Raw genomic sequence first — 23002 nt, 5'->3', positions numbered from 1 at the left:
AAGACTTGTATGTGGAAAACTATAAGACACTGATGAAAGAAATCAAAGATGACACAAACAGATGGAGAGATATACCATGTTTTTGCATTGGAAGAATCAACATTGTGAAAATGACTATACTACCCAAAGCAATCCACAGATTCATTGCAACCCCTATCAACCTACCAAAGGCATTTTCACAGAACTAGAGCAAAAATTTACAATTTGTATGGAAACACAAAAGACCCTGAATATCCAAAGCAATCTTTAGAAAGAAAAACAGAGCTGGAGGAATCAGGCTCCCTGACTTCAGACTATACTACAAAGCTAAAGTAATCAAGACAGTATGATACTGGCACAAAAACAGAAACATAGATCGACAGAACAGGATAGAAAGCCCAGAGATAAACCATATGGTCACCTTATTTTTGATAAAGGAGGCAAGAATATACAATGGAGAACAGACAGCCTCTTCAATAAGTGGTGCTGGGAACACTGGACAGATCTGTAAAGGAATGAAGTACATGTAAAGAATGAAATTAGAACACTTCTTAACACCATACACAAAAATAAACTCAAAATGGATTAAAGACCTAAATGTAAGGCCAGACACTATAAAACTCTTAGAGGAAAACATAGGCAGAACACTCCATGACATAAATCACAGCAAGATCCTTTTTGACCCACCTCTTAGAGAAATGGAAATAAAAACAAAAATAAACAAATGGGACCTAATTAAACTTAAAAGCCTTTGCACAGCAAAGGAAACCATAAATAAAACAAAAAGACAAACCTCAAAATGCGAGAAAATATTTACAAAGCACCAGACAAAGGATTAATCTTAAAATTATACATGCAGCTCAATAACAATAAAACAAACAAACCAATCCAAAAATGGGCAGAAGACCTAAATAAACATTCCTTCAAAGAAGATACACATATTGCCAACAAACACAGGAAAGGATGCTCAACATCACTAATCGTTAGAGAAATGAAAATCAAAACCACAATGAGGTATCACCTCACACCAGTCAGGATGGCCATCATCAAAAAATCTACAAGCAATAAATGCTGGAGAGGGTGTGGAGAAGAGGGAACACACTTGCACTGTTGGTGGGAATGTAAATTGATACAGCCACTATGAAGAACAGTATGGAGGTTCCTTAAAAAACTACAATAGAATTGCCATATGACCCAGCAATCCCACTACTGGGCATATACCCAGAGAAAACCATAATTCAAAAAGACACATGCACCCCAATGTTCATTGCAGCACTATTTACAATAGCCAGGTCATGAAAGCAACCTAAATGCCTATCGACAGATGAATGGATAAAGACGATGTGGCACATATATACAATGGAATATCACTCAGCCATAAAAAGAAATGAAATTGCGTTATTTGTAGTGCGGTGGATGGACCTAGAGTCTGTCATACAGAGTGAAATAAGTCAGAAAGAGAAAAACAAATACTGTATACTAACACATATATATGGAATCTTAAAAAAAAACATGGTTCTGAAGAACCTAGGGGCAGGACAAAAATGAAGATGCAGACGTAGAGAATGGACTTGACACGGGCGGGGGGGAGGGTAAGCTGTGACAAAGGGAGAGAGTGGCATGGACATATATACATTACCAAAGGTAAAACAGATAGCTAGTGGGAAGTAGCCGCATAGCACAGGGAGATCAGCTCAGTGGTTTGTGACCACCTGGATGGGTGGGATAGGGAGGGTGGGAGGGAGATGCAAGAAGGTGGAGATATGGGGATATATGTATACATATAGCTGATTCAGTTTGTAATACAGCAGAAACTAACACAACATTGTAAAGCAATTATACTCCAATAAAGATGTAAAAAAAAAAAACTGTTCATGCTCCTTTAATAGAAACTCATTTTAGAGATGCTAATAAAGAAGGGATGCAATGAAGAAGGGCATACATTTTTGCTCCTCATAGTATAGTCCTAAGACCAGCAGCAATCATCTGGGAACACATAAGGAATGCGCCACATAAGACCTCCTGTATGATGCTCGTATTCTTACCAAGAATCCCACATGATTTGTATGACAAGAGGCTGTGAGAACCTCTGAGCCCAGATCACGTGCTCTATTATTTAATTATTTACAGTTAGATGAGCACTTAATCCGTCAAAAACCTATATGAAATTACTCTTTCTACACAATTAGAGGTAATGAAGTGATTAAAGAGCTAAAAATATACCTAACCTGTTTCTGCATTTTATCCATTTATCCTCACTGAAGGGTAATATTGCAACTTCAATAATCATTCTGTTTATTGGCAACAAAATGATGTAAAAAATAGACCTGGATATGGTTATATACAAATATGGTTTGTTTCTGGTTATATTGACAGCTACATGACTGGGCAAGTCATGATCAAATGTATCTGAGGATATTTTCTTAAATTTTCATTTTTTACTCTCTACATTGATCACAGTCATACTTAGCATTGTGCTAGTCAACAGAGACCGTAATTTCTTTATTCGATGTCCTCTGGTGTGGTATAGATTTAGTTACGAGATTTACAGAATAGCTGGTTGATCCGGAATGCATGCTAGGAGGCTCCTTAAGCTTTAATTAATGTCTCCGCTTCTCACCTCAGTGATTTAACATCAGTTCTGTGTCTAAGCCAAAGCAATGAAAATCATTCCTTAGGCATTCAAGGACAAATTCTTTTATTTCAGTTCTATTATTTAAATGCATGACTGTGATATATAGCTAGTAAAGAGGATGAAAGATGATTTTAGATGATTCATCAGGTATCCAGATTCTATTACACAATCTTGTTAACAAAACAGCAAGCAGGCAGTATGTCTCAATTATTTAGAAACCAAAATGGAAATGTATAATCAGAATAACATTCATAATGATCATATACTAATTAAAATATATTTATCTTAGATATATATTTCATTTGTCTTTAGTATAATTTTCATAAGTAGTGTAAAAACTGAGGTAGATGACAATTTCAAAGTGTTCACAACTTTGAACATTGAACAGGATTAGGACGTGTTTCCTTGTGCATTTCTCTATGGTTTTATCATGACCCTTCAGCATTAGACACTTGCAAAACATAGATCAAAATGTTCAGGGCTTCCCTGGTGGAGCAGTGGTTGAGAGTCTGCCTGCTGATGCAGGGGACACGGGTTCGTGCCCCGGTCCGGGAAGATCTCACATGCCGCGGAGCGGCTGGGCCCATGAGCCATGGCTGCTGAGCGTGCGCGTCCGGAGCCTGTGCTCCGCAACGGGAGAGGCCACAGCAGTGAGAGGCCCGCGTACCGCAAAAAAAAAAAAAAAAAAAAAAAAACACCACGGCTAACACTTTTTTTTTTCTTTGTTTTTGTTAAAATCGGAGTTACTGCAATTTAAATTATAACATCACATAAGAATTGAAAGCAGTGCCGCTGCAGATTTTCAAAACTACACGTGGATAGTTTTGCTATGGCCTCTCTTTAGTGGCACTTTGGTTTGTTTTATAACAGTTGAAAATAACAGAATTTGGGGATATAAGAATAGTCAAATAGTTGAAAAGTATTGACGGTAGTGAGTGTAGTTTTGCTCTTCATGGCTACAAGAACAGAACTTGTTTCTTCCACTGGCGTTTAAAACCTACCATCCGTAGCTACTTTGAAAGGATGGCAAGTGTCCAAGATGAAGGGAAATGAAAGTTCAAAGCCATTCCAACCCTGCTATTCCAAGGTACTAGTGAAATAACCATACCTACATTTATAAGCCAAATTCAATGCAATAAAAATATAGAAGAAAATTTCTGTAATATTAGGATTTTTAAACCACTCTACTAAAATAAGAAAGTATTTTCAGTTTCCTAAGAGTGAACATTACATAGTATAGATGTTTTTTATTATAAATACATCAGTTCACATTGAATCATAGCCAATAGGTATGATATAAATAGAGATAGTTTTAAAAGCTAAATATTTGTAAATCATTTGATAACATCGATGACGAAAACAAAATGATACCTAAGAGCTACATAAATATTTTGGTGGTAAAACATTGCACACTGAAATATATAAATCCCTCTTGTCTGAAATAAACATTAACCAAAACAGAAACAGAAAATCAGTTCAAGTGTTGGTTAGTAAGATATTTACCAACTTTGAACATTTGCATAAATGGAGCAAAATCATTAAATTTACAAGACACAGTATTACTATTATTCCTTGTAACTATATATAGCTATAAATAAAAACATACATGGATAATTATTTTTAATCAGACGTTTTGAAGTGACAAATGAACTATGTTCTACTTGTATTTTATAAAGAATAAACGTAAGTGTAAGGAAGAAATAATGGTGCATTTCAAATTCTTAACACAAATGACACCTTGATAAACTTTCTAGAGCACAATATTTTTAAGTCATTAAGACCACCTAAAACTATATCATAAAATGCTTTAGCAATATATCTAACGAGCCAAACACAGGTAAACTATTACAGTGCTTTATAAAAATAGAAATGTGACCTACGCTTTGCTACTTACCATGTCCCTCTTTATTTCAGCAGGCTATCCACAGTAGGTTCCTAACCACTTATTAAAAATTGAAAGACAACAGCTATAAACCCTTAGAAACATGATAGGCAACCCACTTACAGCAGATGTGGATTTTTTTTTTTTCAATGTTTGCCTGGAGTTGCTGAAAACCATCTATTTCTTACATTTCCCCAATTCTGATGGATAGTCGCTTGTACCATACCTGTCCATTTCAGCAGTAATTGAAAACGCAGTTTTAAAGTAAAAAATTCATTCTTGTCACCTTGACAAGCATGGTTTTGTAAGAAAACTATTAGTAGTTGAATATCCTCCACTGTCTCTACTCCTCTTGTGAAATAAGCCGAAAAGATTATCTATTAATACATAGCAAGTTCTTGAGCTTATAAATAACTTCAGGAGTGAAAAATCCCTATTAAAATGCTAAGTCCACACACACACACACACACACACACACACACACACACACACACACATGCAATTTACAGAAAAAATTTTAACCTAAGCTATTTTGCATAATAATTTTCAATGCCTTAAAATCCTGCTAATATTCAAATGGAAAGGAAATTATGGTACATATAAGTACTCAAGATCAAGTGAAAATGAAAGATTATTTAATATTATGCTAATAGATATGCATCATAATTCCAAAATACGATGGAGGGCATTTTAACTCTTAGTAAAAATATTCTTTTCCTAATGAAAACCCTTTTTCATTTGCTTTGTCTTCCTTTTCTTTGGCCGAAACAACAAAAGATAGAAAAACAAGAGAAATCAATCTGATAAATGATATTAGTACCAATAACAAGAACACATATCCCTACTGCTCCTACAAGAGTAGAAGATGTGTAATCTTCACTAGAAAATTGTGTTAATACATCAAAGAATTTTGTGGTCATTTGTTCAATTGCTACTCCAGTGTACTAAACTCCGTCTATTTGCTTTCTATGTTAAATTTATTACTGTTTCTAACAGGAAAACATGTACCTTTATATTGTCTTGATTTTGTACCTCTTTCAGCTTCCATTCCTTTAGCCTTACAAAACAAAATCCTAGAAGGAATGGGGTATCGATGCTAGAAGCGTTGGTAGTGTTCTAAATTTACTACAAGGGAACTGAAAAGTAAATGAATTCTTCCCCCACCAAAGTCATGAAAAGACATTTCTAACAGGTCCAAAGCAGCCCTTTGTGATTTAGAGGGAGACTATCAGGCCAGCCTCCAGATAGGGCTGTACAGATCCAGAAGATTACTGTATAAAGTAATCCCCTTTGGTATGACCTGAATTAAGTGAATCGTTGAAAGTAGCTGCTCTGGGAACCTTAACTTTCACACTTCTTTCTCAGTTGCTAACTTTGCTTGTCTTGCCTGTGTGAACATATACATGCACATAACAATGAAGAGCCTATCTTCCTCATTTTGTATGTGAAGACAAGGAAAGGAAATTCATCTGGTGATTTTTTTGTTTGTTGTTATTTGGTAGTTTTATCATTTGTAATAGTGACCAGTCCAGCAATACCAAAAATGGTTTTTAAACCCACATGATCAAAACAATGTGAATAATTGGTGAGATCTTTTTTGGAAGAACCAGTTCATAGGAGTTAAACCCAAGTAGTTTCTCACCGTAACTAACCATATATTTAACCAGTTTCTTTGTAATTTGAACATGAAAACCTAATAAAATGTATCTAATGGCATGATAATATAATAAAATTGCAGAATGTTAGTATTTAGTAGGGCTCACACATCCTGGTTTCACCAAGATACATTTACTGCCCACCATACTAGCTATTTCACACCCTACAGACTATCCCACTTTAAAACTATGAATTCTCAGAACTGATGGTCATTCACTAGTTTTTCACAGAAAAATATCATTTCCATTTAAAGTCATTAGTTAAAAAGAAACAAAAACCCCAAGAATGCATGTCCTGAATAACTAAAAAAAATGGGTTTATTTTCACTTCCAATTCCTCTTGCATTTTTCTGAATTCACTACCATTATTTCTTTATATTCATAGTAATAATTTTCCTTAATCATGTCTCCAAATCCATGCTTCAGAAGTGGTGTTAGAATCATACACTTACAGTCTGTGACTTTCAGTGTCCTCTTGACTTCTCCACTTCCTGATCCCCCGCAACCATCTTCATCATCACAGCCCCCGCTGACCAGTTCAGCCATGTCGCCACCACTGCCCACGTGAAGTTCCCACTTGCTGGGCTTGGGTGACCTACCCTGTAACAGCTAAACATGGATACCAAATACATTTATTAATAGAAAATTCAAATCATTTAAGGACGCTATTCAACAATATGTAGAAATTAGAACTATTTTCTTATGTGGATCCACTGTTTTGATGTAGACACCTTACCACATCAAGTATGCAAGAAAGATCAAAAACTACTGAAATAATAATAAATAATGGGCAAGACCTTATAGCTGTAAAGAGCTACAGTCTGCCTATTAGCTCTGTGATACAGCTTTGGAAAGCAAATAAAACCACGTCTTCTTGCCCATGGATACTTTGGTTAGAGAATCCGCTGTTTAAGCAGGGTAAATCAAACTCCAGTACAACACAACCCCCTCTGCAGTGTATTGCCTGATAATATTGTACTGTTTTGTAAACCAACAGTCCAACATTTCCCAAAAAGAAGAGTGCTATTCTTCCAGAAAAGATTCAGTGAAAGGAATATAGAATTCTGGACATGTACATTTATAGTTTTATTTAAACTTCATGGATTAAATACTTAGACCAATGTACATGGCACAGAACTGAACCGTGGAACAAAAGACTTAGGTTCTACTTCCATTTATATGAATTACTTAAGAAATTTAACCAACTTCTTGTTCTTGGTTCTCAAGTATCTCATTTACTTTTATGAGCAAAATAGATGAACTAGACATTTCCCCCTATAGCATGGGGAAAATAATTTTTTTGAATAATATTGGACATGCCTAAACTCCTTTTCCAAAAGGTGATGTTATGAATAATAGACTATTTCACTTAAAGCTAAGACTGAGTAAAATGATCCAATATGTGACATTTACCCCTCTAAGGCAGTTTTGGAGGACACGTGACTAAGCGTGAGCACTAGAGGGCCCTGCCATATTGTGAATGAAATATATTGCAGCTGAACAGTTAATGGGCATTAAAATTTTCAGGGTGTTTCATGAAAGTATTAGGGTTATTTCTTAGAGATTTTCCAGATAACAGTATTAATTAGCAGACAATAATCAAACACACAACTCAATGATGGCATTGTATATTGATAAAATAAAGAGCAATCCATCCTCGGTACACGTAAGACAAATATGTTTAGCAAATAAAGAACACTAAGATTAAGCACCTGGACTTTGACAATTGATAAACTTTCAAAATAAAATTAGGTCACGAATTCTGAAATGTATTTTCTTAAAATTTATTTTCCTTGACAAAAATGAAATGTTAAAACAATTTGACAATAATTAAAAAATTCTGATCAGGATTTATTTCTATTGATCAGCATTTCCCAAGTGTTAAATTTTAAAAGAAGGCTTCTTCCATGGTCAAGTGAATTTGGGATTAAGTTAAACCAAGCTTCTTATTGTGTTTAATGCACAGATATGTATGCTACTTCCTATAGTGGGGTGTGGCAATGGGGAAATACAGATACGTAATAAAGCATATAAAAATTCAAAAATCTGAAAAAGGAAAGGAAAAATAAATGTCATTATATTATAAAAATTATATTTAAATGTTATAAATTTTTAATACAATAATACCATTTATCATTTCTTATTTAACATAATCATAAAGGGCTGGGACTCAGAGGTCCAACATACCAAGAATTAAATCCTGATTCTGACATATATTAATCATATGACATTGGACATTGGGCAAGTCCCTGAATAACTCAGCTCTTTCATTACTAAAATAAAGACAATAATATACCTGGATCATTGTTCTTATTATGAGAAAAATACCTAAATTATACTGCATGGTGTTGCCACATTAAAAATTAATATATTTTGCTAATTATTATCTTTGTTATTATATATTCTATTGCAATATTGCTTAAGCACTCAGAACACAATAATTGAAAACTTATTTAATAAAGAATTCGATTACATGATTTACATTAAAAATTTTCAAAGTCGTAGCTTACACGTACAATAAAAGCCAAACTTTCTGATGATGTGTTATTCCTTTTGTCACTGACACTTTTTCCCAACGTTTTCCAATTTCAACTTTATTTCCCCTTTACTTTCCTAAGTATTCTTCCAATGTTTTACTGGGACCTTGGTCAGAACAAGAAAGAATCTCACAAACAGCACCAACAATGTATAAGTCACGAAGATCCAGCTCAGTGAATTTGAACTCAGAAACGCAGAAAGAAAGATAGCACATGTAAAACAAAACTTACTGTTTTAGGTAACTGGTTTTGGTTGAAAGCAATTAAATGCATTAATTATCAGAGAATGATTCATTAATGTATACTGACTTGCAAAAATAATAGATGACACTAGAGAAAAAATATTTTTAAAAAAAATTAATATATTTACTACTTTTATCTTCTCCATCACTTCAGTGACACTCCAAGAAACATCTAAGGCACACAAACTCATATTTTTAAGAAATAATACTATATAAAACTATATTTTAATTTAAACCATCTGTGGTGCAGCAGGATTATAAAATGGGCCCCAAGACTTCTTACTCAAATCCCTGGGACTGTGAATATGTCACTGTCACATCCATTGCATTACATGGCAAAAGGAATTTCACGAATGATCAGCTTATCCAAATATATCCACGATCCCATCTGATCCATGCTTCCAGGTCCCCAGTGTTCCCATCTCTCTCTGGTAGAGTCAACATCTCCATCTGCATCTCCTCTGCATGAAGATTCTGCTTTAAATGCTCCCTATCTTACTTCTCAATCATCATACATCCACAGTAGTTCATTTTCATTCTCACAATTATATTAAAACTTAATTTGTGAAAATTCCCAATAAATTTCTAATCAACAAAAACAATGAGCTTTTTGCAGTTAGACCCTTATTCAAAATGCCACTTCTTTGGGACTAAACTATTCTGATTTCTCCTTAGTTTGATCATCTTTCTCCTCACTTCCAAAACAGTAAAAATGTTTCAGCTAATAATGTAAATTCCCTGTTCTTTCTTTTTAGTCTCTTTCTGGGAACCCATCGTAACAGATTGTGCTCTCACCTGTATACAGAGCACACCCAAGTCTTTATTTGCAGCCCTTGTTACTCTTTAGCTCACCAGTAAGCAGTAGCTAGATATAAAATGTATTCTACTACTTTGCATCTTAAAATAGAACAACTCACCTCCACTATTCAGGTATCATTACAACTTATCTCCCCAACTCCCTCATTGTGGGGGGACATTGGTCTCTCCTGCCTACTACCAGCATATTATTTTCCTCAAATCAGTATTTTCACCATGTCATTTCTCTGCCTTAGTGCTTTTTGTGACTCTATACTGGTTTCAACATGTACCCAGCAGAGAAATATCAGTCTGGATAGATGAGTCACAGAAAGAAGTCCTGGGATGAAATGTTTGGGAAATTCATCCTATGTCCCCTTCTTGAGATCTAGGAACTAAAGGCTCATGGGGAATCTTACAGTAAGTAATCTGTTTAGTTGAGATTCACCTTGCATTTTCCAAATTAACATAAGCAAATTAGCCCCTCCCCTCACACAACAACCATTGACATACTTTGGAAATAAGTCCATAATGAAAAGTTCAAATTTAGCCTCCAGTCAAGGTCCCATAAAATATACTGATTTAAAAAAAAATTATATCTAAAGCAGCACCCCCCAGCACCCAAATTCCACTGCAGAGCAATTTGGTTTTCTCACAGAAATTGTGTGAATTTATATTTTTATAATTTTGCGTATGCTTGTTTTATGTTCTCTTCATCATTATAAACAATATGACATGATATCACTAACTTAATTCTGTCTTTGAAGGAGGGAACCCATATCAGAGTAAAAATGTCTCCCTTCATCCTCATCCTGCCTTGGCTCTGAGTTTGTCCATATGTAAAGAGGATGGCACTTTGAACACTTCAACCGATCCCCCTGTCATGGAGGGTAGAGAGTTGATCAATACATACATACTTACAGAAATATTACAACATAGGAAAGGGCATGATTTTGAGTCCCAGCCACACATTAATTGTGTGCCTTTAAGCAAATCACTTAAGCCCATTAAAGCTCATTTTATTCTATTGAATAATAATCCAAAGGAAAGCACTTTATATACTATAAAGCACTGCACTCATTTACAGTGTTCTGTGCAAAACACCACATCCATAAAATTGAGAAGCCTACAAAGTAAGGACAGAGTAGAAAAAAAATTCAACAACTTTTAGAGTGTTCCTTTTTTCCTCAGCACCATGCAATTTGTGCAGTCAGCTGATTAGCTGAAAATAGTTTTGATGACTGATGCTTCCTGCTTATGTTTAATTGGTTTAGGAAGCTCATTAGGGATGCTATCTCAGAGGATGAATTTGGTGGGTAGAATATCTGATGACTCTGAGGCAAATGTATTTCTTTCAGCTGGTGAATTAATCTCTCAACAGACTCAATTTGCCTTTTACTAACTGTCTGGCAATATCCCATGGTTGCAATAGCCTTTCAAACACTTAGAATAAAATCTTGCTATAGATGGCTTACATACACATGTTTGCTGTGAAAGAGAAACATATTCATCACATGCAACAATCTTCACACATGAGAGCAATGGAATGTTCTTCAAAGTCTGACATATAATGATACATCTCTAAAATATTCCCTCCATCCGTTTCCAATCATTCACACAGATATACAAAAAGTAAATATGTGTTTAGAACATATTAGTCATCATATGTTCTAGTCACCTATTCAAACACAGACATGGTAAAAGATTCTGTTTTACAATTTTGTGTTATTGATGGGTATATATGTTGGGTGGTAAAAATTCAAATGTTGACAGAAAATTTCAAATCAGAAAAATGAAGGCGTAGAAAAAATTGTCCTTTCATTTCATCATTAATAAAATATCTCTAAAGAATATATCTTAAGTATAGAACAAAAAATTCTCTATGTATAAATACATGTTAATATATACATATATATGAATTTAATTTCGTTATAAACAAATTGGTATCTGTACTTTCATACAATTCAAGTAAAACCCATAAAGAAATGTATGGGAAATAGGAAAACAACAGAAGCTTATAACATTTAAAAATTGGAACTCTGATTCAAAATTCCTTATGACGTATTTTTTAAATTTATCTTTGTAATAACATATTTAGATTAGACCTTTTTTATAAAAAAACCTCTTTATATAACTGCTCCCATTTTTTTCTTGCAATTTAACTTCCCTTTCCTCAAACCTCCAATTCTGTTCCCATCTATACCCCAACCCACTCCTCCCTATTTTCACCTTCATCACTTAAACTTTTTCATCTTTTAAATGTTTTTCTTATAGTAAACTTTTCCACTCTCTTTCAGACTTAGAAAATATTTTATCCACATAACCTAAATACCACAAATCTCCAGATTATATTAAAGATTATATTTTCAAAAGCAGTTAAACCTTTATAGGCTATTCTACCTAAAAAGCCAAACACATTTTACAATATGTCATGTTATGTTAAGTTGACCAGACACGGAAGTCATTTCTGTCGGATTTCTTGTCAGTGTTTGCTTTAACTTTGAGCTTTCTGATCTCAGCTTCCGTTGTGCTGGTAATTTGAAAGGTCACTGTTCAGTGACATTTGGTTTATGCAATGCAGTCTGGTAATTTATAAAAGTCTTATGATTTTGTAAATAGAATACTGAACTTAGGAAAGGCTTACTACATTCATTCTCTGGCCTCTTAAACTGCAAAGAAGTCATCTGTTCTTTTTCCCCTAAGAAAATTCTGTATACCTCCCTTCCACTATGCCTGAACCTTACCTCCAACTCAAAATGTGGCCAGTTCCATTTTCTGAGCTGCCATAACAAAAGTGACCAGATAAGATTTATAATTAATGTGTGCCTTAGTCCAAACTCTAAACTAGACCTCACAGGATAGTTAAAACTAAAAGCTGGTGAGTTAAGTGCAGGAATAAAAGGAAACAGGGACATAACCTCAAATAAGACTCAGGAAAATTTTTGGCCCTAAAGAGGAAGTGTGCATGCCAAACGTTATCAATTATCAAATGGCTTCGGTGAAATGTCTATGTCAAAACACCCCAAGGACCCAAAAAGAACTGGTGAAAAAGCAAAACAACCTTTCTTATGAGACAACCCCAGAGTTACTGTTGGAGACGTCTATGGAAACATCCATGCCAAGTCAGCTGGACGGGTCCAGGAGAGCATAAGAGGAGTAGGGGAAGATACAAGGACATCTGGGGAGGTAAGTAATGTAAAATGACCCTGAAGCGGGAGGAGAGGAAGGGGAGAAGAAAAGTGGAGGTTATAAGTAAACTAAAAGCCCACAACCTGTTCAGTGGAATAACTAGATGTGCAATGAGAAATCCCGAGTCAAACATTTTATTATGGGGTGACATGATGTATAACAATTATACCACTGAAAATTTTTTAAAGTGTGAAAATTATTTTCTTGATGCCACTACTTCAAAGCTAATTTCTTAATTTTCTAGATCACTGCATGTTCACCAACACACGCACACAAAATCACATATACATACTGTCACCCACCAATATTATAGGACAGAAACCCTCATCCAGGTTTCTAGCTGACGCAGGTTCATCTATGATTGAAATTAAAGGGCATTCTAAACAAGAATGAGCAGATATTAAATAATTTTATTATTTTGCATTCTGAGGTACAGAATAAATTTATATTGTTCATGGTGTGGTTAAACATTGTGAAGTCATTTTCTTAACATGTCAAAAGCCTGTATCTCTTTAACTAGGTCTTCGTATGCATGGGGAGGATTTAAATATCCACCAAAATGATACAGACTCACATGGAAATTTGCCTCAGATGTGCAGTTACTTGTGCCCTGGATCACTTCAGGAAACTTCCTCTGCCTGGTATAGGTGTCACAGCAATTCAAGGTACAAGTAACTTACCGTTGAGAACACGTTTAACTATTTGCCTAGTTATCCTATACCATCTTCCTGACATTACAGAGCCCAGCAAATGAAGTTCTAAAATCAAGGATAGACCAAAACTGAACATCTACTGCTTCTGAGAAAAATAAGTGAAAGCATTCCAAAGCATAGAGGGATTGATTGAAGATGAATTCAACACAACTCAATATCATCTAGTGAATCAGGCTTCTATTCACCACACTCTACCATATCATAAAGGTAGTTTTACATGCATTTCCTAGTTAATGGTGTAGACAGTATTAACTTTACATGTGTTAGCAGGTCAATGGTTTTCTTCCCTCAACCTACCTGCTAAATGTTCCCTCACCTGGTTTAGTCATAAAGAACAGAACTGTTGGTACCAGCATCTTAGTTATCTGCTCTGACAGGAAGACCAGGTCATTTTTACATGGTATACAAAAATCAGCCCTTTCCATCATTAACCTAGATTCTTCCTTAACATTTCTTTTTTATTGCCTTAATGTGTTTCTGACCAGACTAGAAGATTTATATCATTCAACTGTTATGTGTTTTAATCATAGTCCTTTAATCATTTATCTGCATAAGACTGATGTCATAGAAAGAAAATAAAAAAGAAAGAAAGAAAAGGAAGGAGGAAAGAAGGATGATGTTAATCACGATGTGTTGCCAATGTAAGGGCTCCCTGATTAGAAAAGATTTTTATTTGTTAATTCATCACAATTTCCATTACCTTTTTCAAAGAACTGTGGAGGATTGCAAATCCATTTAAAACCTGGTTTTGGTAACCAATCTAGATTGCCTTCGTTGGCCAGCTGTGCAGAATTCATTCTCCAACGTTCTATTAAAACATTCTAGGGGGCTTCCCTGGTGGCGCAGTGGTTGAGAGTCCGCCTGCCGATGCAGGGGACATGGGTTCGTGCCCCGGTCCGGGAAGATCCCACGTGCCGCGGAGCGGCTGGGCCCGTGAGCCATGGCCGCTGAGCCTGCGTGTCCGGAGCCTGTGCTCCACAACGGGAGAGGCCACAACAGTGGCCGCCAAAAAAAAAATTCTAGGAAAGATTCCCCTAAAGTTTCCCAGTCTATGAAAGGTTTACTTCCAAAAGGAACTCATTCTGATCCCATATAGTATGATACCCTTGTGTATACCAGATGGTTACGAGAGTTCTATCTCATAAATGTCATTCTGGTTTTCACCTTTGCAATGAAGTTCCCTTAATCTAGCTTTCTTTACATAAACTATAAAAATATGGACAGAGATATACCAAGAGAGGATTAAGGGAATGTGATTTTACTAATATTCTAGAAGTAATTTGAGAAAAATTGTTTGAGGCTGTGGTTGTCTTGGGGAGGGAGTAGGTGGGTATTCTAGGCCAAATTCCCATTAACTATTTACATGCGTGAACTTAAATCATTTAATCTTGCTGAGCCTAAGTGTTTCAGCTGAAAAATGAAGAGGGTGAAAGATCCTAAATGTGTCTTAAAACTCCAGAGTTTTCAATTCTAACATGTTTCAAGCCATTCTAACATTTGGTTTAGAAATAGGTCTTATATCATCAAGGCTTATTGTAGTCCTCCTTGATATTCATTTCAGTTCTATTCTTGCACTCCTTTTTCTGCTAGATTTAATTTTTTTAAAAAAAGTATACATCTACTATGGGTTAAATTGTGTTTCTGCAAAAATATATGTTGAAGCCCAAACCCCTAGTACCTCAGGATGTGACCTTATTTGGAAATAGGATCTTCACAGAGGTAATCAAGGTAAAATGAGGTAATTTGGGTGGGCCCTAATCTAATATGATTAGTGTCCTTATAAAAAGGGGAAATTTGAACACAGAGACAGACATGTTCAGAAGGAAGGCTGTATGAAGAGAGAAGGAGAATTCCATGAAGGTGAAGGATTAGACTGATACACCTACAAGCCAAGGCATATGAAGGATTTCCAGCAAACCGCTGGCAGCTAGGAGAGAGCCATATAACAGATAACCCTCACAGCCCTCAGAAGGAACCAACCTTGCTGACATCTGGAATTCAGATTTCTCATCTCTAGAACTGTGACACAATAATTTTTTTTATGCCACCCATTCTGTGGTACCTTATTACCACAGTCCTAACAACTGAACACAAAATTACATACTAAAAAGTGCATAAATGATAAATGTACAACTCCAAGAATGTTTCAACCTGACCTCAGCCATGTGACCACCATAATCACGACACAAAACACTACCATCATCCCAGAAGCCTCTTTTATGTCTCAGTCATTTTCTTCTCCCAAAGATAACACAAGTTTGACTTCCTTCACCACAGATTCACCTTTTTTCTGAGGAACTTTATATGAACTTAAGCACAGTCTGTGACACTATAGGTGTAGCAGCAGTTTATTCATTTAATTGCTGTATTTTATTCTACTGTATCAGTGAAGCATACCTTTTCATTCTTCTGTTGGTGGGCAATCCTACAGGTTTGTGTGTCTGGACATAAAAAAAGCATTGGTATGGAAAAATTTTAAATGTATTTTGGTATAAAGAGCCAGTCATATCTGCTGGTTATATACCTAAATGTGTAATCATTACGCCATAGAGGTAGGTATCTGTTAAAGCAAACTACCTTTATTTATTATTTATTTTTCTCCTTCTTAATATTAATGTATAATTTACTCAGAGTGTATAGCTCTTAAATATACAGCTCAATGAGTTCCCCCATAGGTCCACACACAAAAATACAACTCAGATTAAAAATATATCACAAGGACCCAAGAAATCTCATTGTCATCAGAGTCAGTAACTGCAATCAAAAGATAACTCCTATTCTGACCTCAGTTCACCTAGATTCATTTTGTCTGTTAATGAACTTCACAGAAATAGTGTCATGCAGTACATAACCTGTTGCATATGGCTGTTTTTATTCAACATTATGTTTTAAACATTCATCACATTCTTATATGTACCAATAGTTCATTCTTTATTATTGTGCAGGGGAGGAAAAATATCATTTCCTTCTAAATTCTCAGCTAGAGCCCCTGTAACAAAAAACAGATTAACAACAACAAAAAAAAAAACAGATTAACAACAGAAAAACATACAAATTTTTTTAATAGAAGTTTTACATGACACAGTAGCCTTCGTTAGGAAGATGCGGTTAAAGCTGAGCATTTTTACACTAGGTTTGATGAGGACTGGAAAATAGTGATAGGACAAAAAGAGAGAAAATTCGATAGGACAAAAAAGGAAATGGGGTAAATGTAGTAAACTGGGGAAAATAGCAAGGCTTGGGCATTCAGACTCCCCTTGGCATCCCTCACTCCTATTTGGAGATAAGGATGCTCCTTTCCTGGGGTACAAGGAGGGAACCTCTCATATGAGGGTTTTATGACCTGCTTTACGGAAAGGTCAGAAAATACTTCCTGTACCTGACGTATCTCAAATTTCTTTCTGCCAGGGTGACATAGTTTTGGTAGTGTATCCTGAATCCTATCAATTGCAATATAGGTGTTCCATTTTACGAATTAGCAGCAATTTGTTGATTTATGTCGATGTAATTGGACAATTCATCTGCTTCTAATTTGGGGCTATGATAAATAATGTTGATCAAATATTCTTGTGCATGTCTTTTGATGGATTTAAGCATTCATTGATCTTGAGTATATATCCAGGAGTGGAATTGTTGGGTCATAGGGTATATAAATATTTAGCCTTAATAGATATTTCCAAACAGCTTTTCAATAGAGTTGCTCAGATTTACATTCCTACCAGTAATATATGAGAGTCACAGTTATTTCACGACTTCTGCAACACTTGGTATTATTGGTCATTTTAATCTTAGGTATTCTGTGGGAGTGCAGTGGTATTTTAGCGTCATTTTAATTTGCATTTTACCAATGATTAATGATTTTCATATGATTTGTTTTTTTTTGGTATCCTCTAATATAAAGTGTGTTTTCAAGTCACTTGACCATGGGAAAAAAATAGATTATCTGTATTTTTCTAATTGATTTCTAAGAGTTCTTTACAAATTTTGGATATGACTCTTCTGTTTTCATACTGTACTATTTCATTATTTTTTATTTTCCCTTTCTTTCCACTTTTAGATGAATCATTTATTTTAATTTTTTCAGCTTATTAGAATACCTGTTACACCTTTTTGAATACCCGAGTACTGTAATTATAATATTTATAATATATTATTACAGACTTATTACACCTCAAATAGTATTTTAACCACTTCTCCAACAATGAAAAAACCTTAAAACTGTTGAACATTATTTAGTCACTCTCATTCTTTGTTGTCATACATTTTATTTCAACGTATGTTATAAATTCCAAAACACATAGTTATTACATTTACGCCTACTACTCATACCTATTTCATGGTAAATATTCCCTATAAGAGCAAAAGTTCCTCTTGTTTTAATATTTTTGTTAGATTTTGGCATCAATATTTGCTGCCTTCCCACAACAAATTGGGAAGTGTTCTGTTTTTTTGTTTTTTTCTTTTTTGCGTACATTTTCTGAAAGTGCTTGTGTAAGATTCGTCTTATTTACTCCTTAAGTTTTTGGAAGAATTTACCAGATAATCCATCTGTCCTGTGATTTTTTGTGTGTGAGAAATGTGTTAATTATAGAAATAGTTTCCATAATAGATTCAGAGCTCACTGAGATTATCAAATTTTCTTCTTTTGCCAATATTTTAAGGTTGTTTTTTGATGAACTTCATTGCTTCCTCTAGTTTCATGCTTCTGTATGGAGTAACTTTTATTTAGCCTGAAGAACTGAAGTATTTCTTATAGCTCAGGTCTGCTAGTCAAACATTCACTCAATATTTATTTGTCTAAATATATTTTATCATGCCTCATTTTTATGTACATTTTCATTGGTTATGGAATTTTAGATGGGCATAATTTCACCCTGAGCATGCTAAAGATGTCATCCCACTGTCTTTAGTTTTTGTAGTTTTGTTGAAAATCTTATTTTTACTGTTTTACTTGCTGTTAAGACTTTCCTTTTGTCTTACTTCAAGAGTTTGACTATAGTCTGCCAGTTGGACTATAGCTTTCTTTGTATCATGTTGCTTACATTTTGTTGATCTTTGTAAAAGTGGGTTGATATCCTTTATGGCTTTACAAAATTCTTGATCAATTGCTCTTCAAATATTGCTTCTTTCCTATTCTGTCTCACTTGTCTTTGCTGGTCTCCAATTACAGGTATATTAGGTATATTTTGGGTATATACCAATATACTGACTGTGACCCATGTCTCTTATGCTTTGTTTGGCTTTATCCAATCCCTTTGCTTCAGTTTAGATTCTGTGTGTGGCTCTTTCTTCAGGCTCCTTTCTTGTGTTTTATTGCATTTACTCTGATTTAAACTGTTCAGTTAAGTTCAATTATTGTGCTTTTCACATTAGAACGTGAATTCAATTCTATATGTATTTCTACATATGTTTTCAAATTCCTTACTAAATTTTTTTCATATTGTCCATTTACCTTTATTTTATTGTCATATTAGCAATAGTGCTTCTGAATTTTTGTCAGATGAATTCAGAACTGCATCATCTATGGATCTGTGCCTATTGTCTGGTTTGTGTGTGTGGGTGTGTGTTAACTTGCCATTTCACATATCTAGGCATTTTTTTGGTTTCATGTTGGACATTGTATATAAAAGAATGATGACCCACAGCCAACATCATTCTCAATGGTGAAAAACTGAAACCCTTTCCTCTAAGATCAGGAACAAGACAAAGTTGTCCACTCTCACCACTATTATTCAACATAGTTTTGGAAGTGTTAGCCATCAGAGAAGAAAAAGAAATAAAAGGAATCCAAATTGGAAAAGAAGAAGTAAAGCTGTCACTGTTTGCAGATGGCATGATACTATATAGAGAGAATCCTAAAGATGCTACCAGAAAACTACTAGAGCTAATCAATGAATCTGGTAAAGTAGCAGGATACAAAATTAATGCACAGAAATCTCTTCCATTCCTATACACTAACAACGAAATATCTGAAAGAGAATTTAAGGAAACACTCCCATTTACCATTGCAACAAAAAGAATAAAATACCTAGGAATAAACCTACCTAGAGGAGACAAAAGACCTGTATGCAGAAAACTATAAGACACTGATGAAAGAAATTAAAGATGATACAAATAGATGGAGAGATATACCATGTTCTTGGAGTGGAAGAAACAACATTGTGAAAATGACTCTACTACCCAAAGCAATATACAGATTCAATGCAATCTCTATCAAACTACCAATGGCATTTTTCACAGAACTAGAACAAAAAAATTTCACAATTTGTATGGAAACACAAAAGACCCCAAATAGACAAAGCCATCATGAGAAAGAAAAACGGAGCTGGAGGAATCAGGCTCCCAGACTTCAGATTATACTACAAAGCTGCAGTAATCAGGACAGTATGGTACTGGAAGAAAAACAGAAACATAGATCAATGTAAAAGGATTGAAAGCCCAGAGATAAACCCACGCACATATGGTCACCTTATTTTTGATACGGGAGGCAAGAATATACAATGGAGAAAAGACAGCCTCTTCAATAAGTGGTGCTGGGAAAACAGGACAGCTACATGAAAAAGAATGAAATTAGAACACTCCCTAACACCATACACAAAAATAAACTTAAAATGGATTAAGGACCTAAATGTAAGGCCAGACACTATAAAACTCTTAGAGGAAAACATAGGCAGAAGACTCTATGACATAAATCATAGCAAGATCCTTTTTGACCCAGCTCTTAGAGAAATGGAAATAAAAACAAAAATAAACAAATGGGACCTAATGAAACTTAAAAGCTTTGCCCAGCAAAGGAAAACATAAACAAGACAAAAAGACAACTCTGAGAACAGGAGAAAATATTTGCAAATGAAGCAACGGACAAAGGATTAATCTCCAAAATTTACAAGCAGCACATGCAGGTCAATATCAGAAAAACAAACAACCCAATCCAAAAATGGGCAGAAGACCTAAATAGACATTTCTCCAAAGAAGACATACAGATTGCCAACAAACACATGAAAGGATGCTCAACATCACTAATCATTAGAGAAATGCAAATCAAAACTACAGTGAGGTATCACTTCACACTGGTCAGAATGGCCATCATCAAAAAATCTAGAAACAATAAATGCTGGAGAGGGTGTGGAGCAAAGGGAACCCTCTTGCACTGTTGGTGGGAATGTAAATTGATACAGCCACTATGGAGAACAGTATGGAGGTTCCTTAAAAAACTAAAAATAGAACTACCATATGACCCAGAAACCCCACTACTGGGCATACACCCTGAGAAAACCATAATTCAAAAAGAGTCATGCAACCCAATGTTCATTGCAGCTCTATTTACAATAGCCAGGACATGGGAACAACCTAAGTGTCCATCAACAGACGAATGGATAAAGAAGATGTGGCACATATATACAATAGAATATTACTCAGCCATAAAAAGAAATGAAATTGAGTTATTTGTAGTGAGATGGATGGACCTAGAGTCTGTCATACAGAGTGAAGTAAATCAGAAATAAAAAAACAAATACTGTATGCTAACACATATATATGGAATCAAAAAAAAAAAAAGGTTCTGAATAACCTAGGGGCAGGACAGGAATACAGACATAGAGAATGGACTTGAGGACACGGGGAGGGGGAAGGGTAGCTGGGACTAAGTGAGAGAAGGGCATGGACATATATACACTACCACATGTAAAACAGATAGCTAGTGGGAAGCAGCTGCATAGCACAGGGAGATCAGCTCGGTGCTTTGTGACCACTTAGAGGGGTGGGATAGGGAGGGTGGGAGGGAGACACAAGAGGGAGGAGATATGGGGATATATGTATATGTATAGCTGATTCACTTTGTTATAAAGCAGAAACTAACACACCATTGTAAAGCAATGATACTCCAATAAAGATGCTTAAAAAAAAAGAACGATGAAGTACTCAGATGATGTTAGGTTCAAGAGAATATACTCCCACTCTCCCCTATTATTTGGATAAGATAAGGAGTAGGCCATATCAATATAATTAGAGATGGAAATGGGTAGGAGTAAGTTGTATTGATAGCTTGGTAAGACTCTGTCACCTCTGGTTCATCCCTGTTTCTCAAATATGGACCACGTGGAATTCTGATTTAGAGTTGGATGAATCTGTTTCTACTTAGCCTTAAAATTCTGTTGGATATTAGGTTCTAACTTTCAGAAATATTGAGCTTAGCTATTTAGCATCTTACACCATGCAACTTTAAAAGCCGAAAAATATCTGGGAGAGGTAGGGTCTGTCCATGTGTTTGAGTTATTCCCCCTCCCTTTCAATTATTTTATCTCTCAATCACTATGAGATCCTGGAAGATTTCTGGCATTTGAATCTTCTGGCATAGTCCCTCATTCTTGCATATAGCACAAGAACTCAGCAAATATGCCATCAGGAAAATGACTCACGTGTTCCATTGCTTACTTTACCCCCAGATAAGCTGGGCCAGGTCCAATTCTAAGCCCCCAGCCACAATCAGAAAAGGCACTCCGAAATAAACGTTGCCAACACTCAAGCCCACAATGGGAGGTTTCTCCAACCCATAGATTTTAGTTTTTCTTGTTCTTTTTTTTTTTGTCCTAGCTTTCTATTTTTACAATTATAATTTTGTAATTTACCTAGCTTCTAATTGCCATAGTTCTGTTGGTCTATTCTAATGCATACAACATAGTTGGCACTCAACTTGTTTGTAATATTTTATTTTTAATCATGTAGTCTTTCTTTAATTTGTTTCCCCCAAAGCATCTTAATAGTCATAAAGTTATGCATTTCATGCAATTTTTGCAGAGCTGAATAATTCTAAGTCATGTTATCTTTGTTTATACGCTTCTCTTGGAAATCAAAGGACTACCCTAAATTGCTTCTTAAAAATAAACCTGGTCAATAAAAATTTTAAATCAGTGTTCCAGAGAGAGGTCTTTTTAATGGGACTCTGAACCCTGGCAAAAATATAAAAATAGAAGTGTCTTGTTATTATAATGACCATTTGGGAATACGTTATTTGGATTCCTACTGCCTCACCTTGAGAACCTGACCTACAGGTATACAGAAATGCAGCCGGAGCAATGGAGGGGCAGTAGATTTCAACCAGCATGTGCTGACGAAGCAGCTTGGAATATAACAATGTACCTTGATTTTAGGTCAGTTGGCCTAATGTAACTCAAGTATGAGATACCTAAAGCCTTTATGTCCCTGGAGAGAGCTCTGTAATGACATAGGTGTTACCGGAGAAATTATCAGAAATGTTACTATTGACCACCCTCTCTAAGTGGTACTGAGTGAGTAATTTACTTTGACTTATAAGACTCAGCTTAAAGGAGGGAGAAACAACAAACAAATAAACAATATTGGAGTGAATGACAGAGA

At 35.2% G+C, this 23002-nt stretch overlaps 1 protein-coding gene across 1 annotated transcript in view; it reads right to left on the bottom strand.

The window, feature by feature from the left end:
* Positions 1-6475: 6475 nt before the first annotated feature.
* The window catches only part of GPC5 (glypican 5), a 636849-nt gene continuing 620322 nt past the window's right edge, over positions 6476-23002 (bottom strand). Inside the window, exon 7 of the mRNA XM_019920866.3 lies at positions 6476-6760. Coding sequence (XP_019776425.3) covers positions 6476-6760 — 285 coding nt within the window. The remainder of the gene's footprint in view (positions 6761-23002) is intronic.

Source organism: Tursiops truncatus, chromosome 18 (genome assembly GCF_011762595.2).
Source record: "Tursiops truncatus isolate mTurTru1 chromosome 18, mTurTru1.mat.Y, whole genome shotgun sequence".
In the NCBI taxonomy this organism is placed as follows: domain Eukaryota; kingdom Metazoa; phylum Chordata; class Mammalia; order Artiodactyla; family Delphinidae; genus Tursiops; species Tursiops truncatus.
This window is presented reverse-complemented; position numbering and strand designations above follow the sequence as displayed.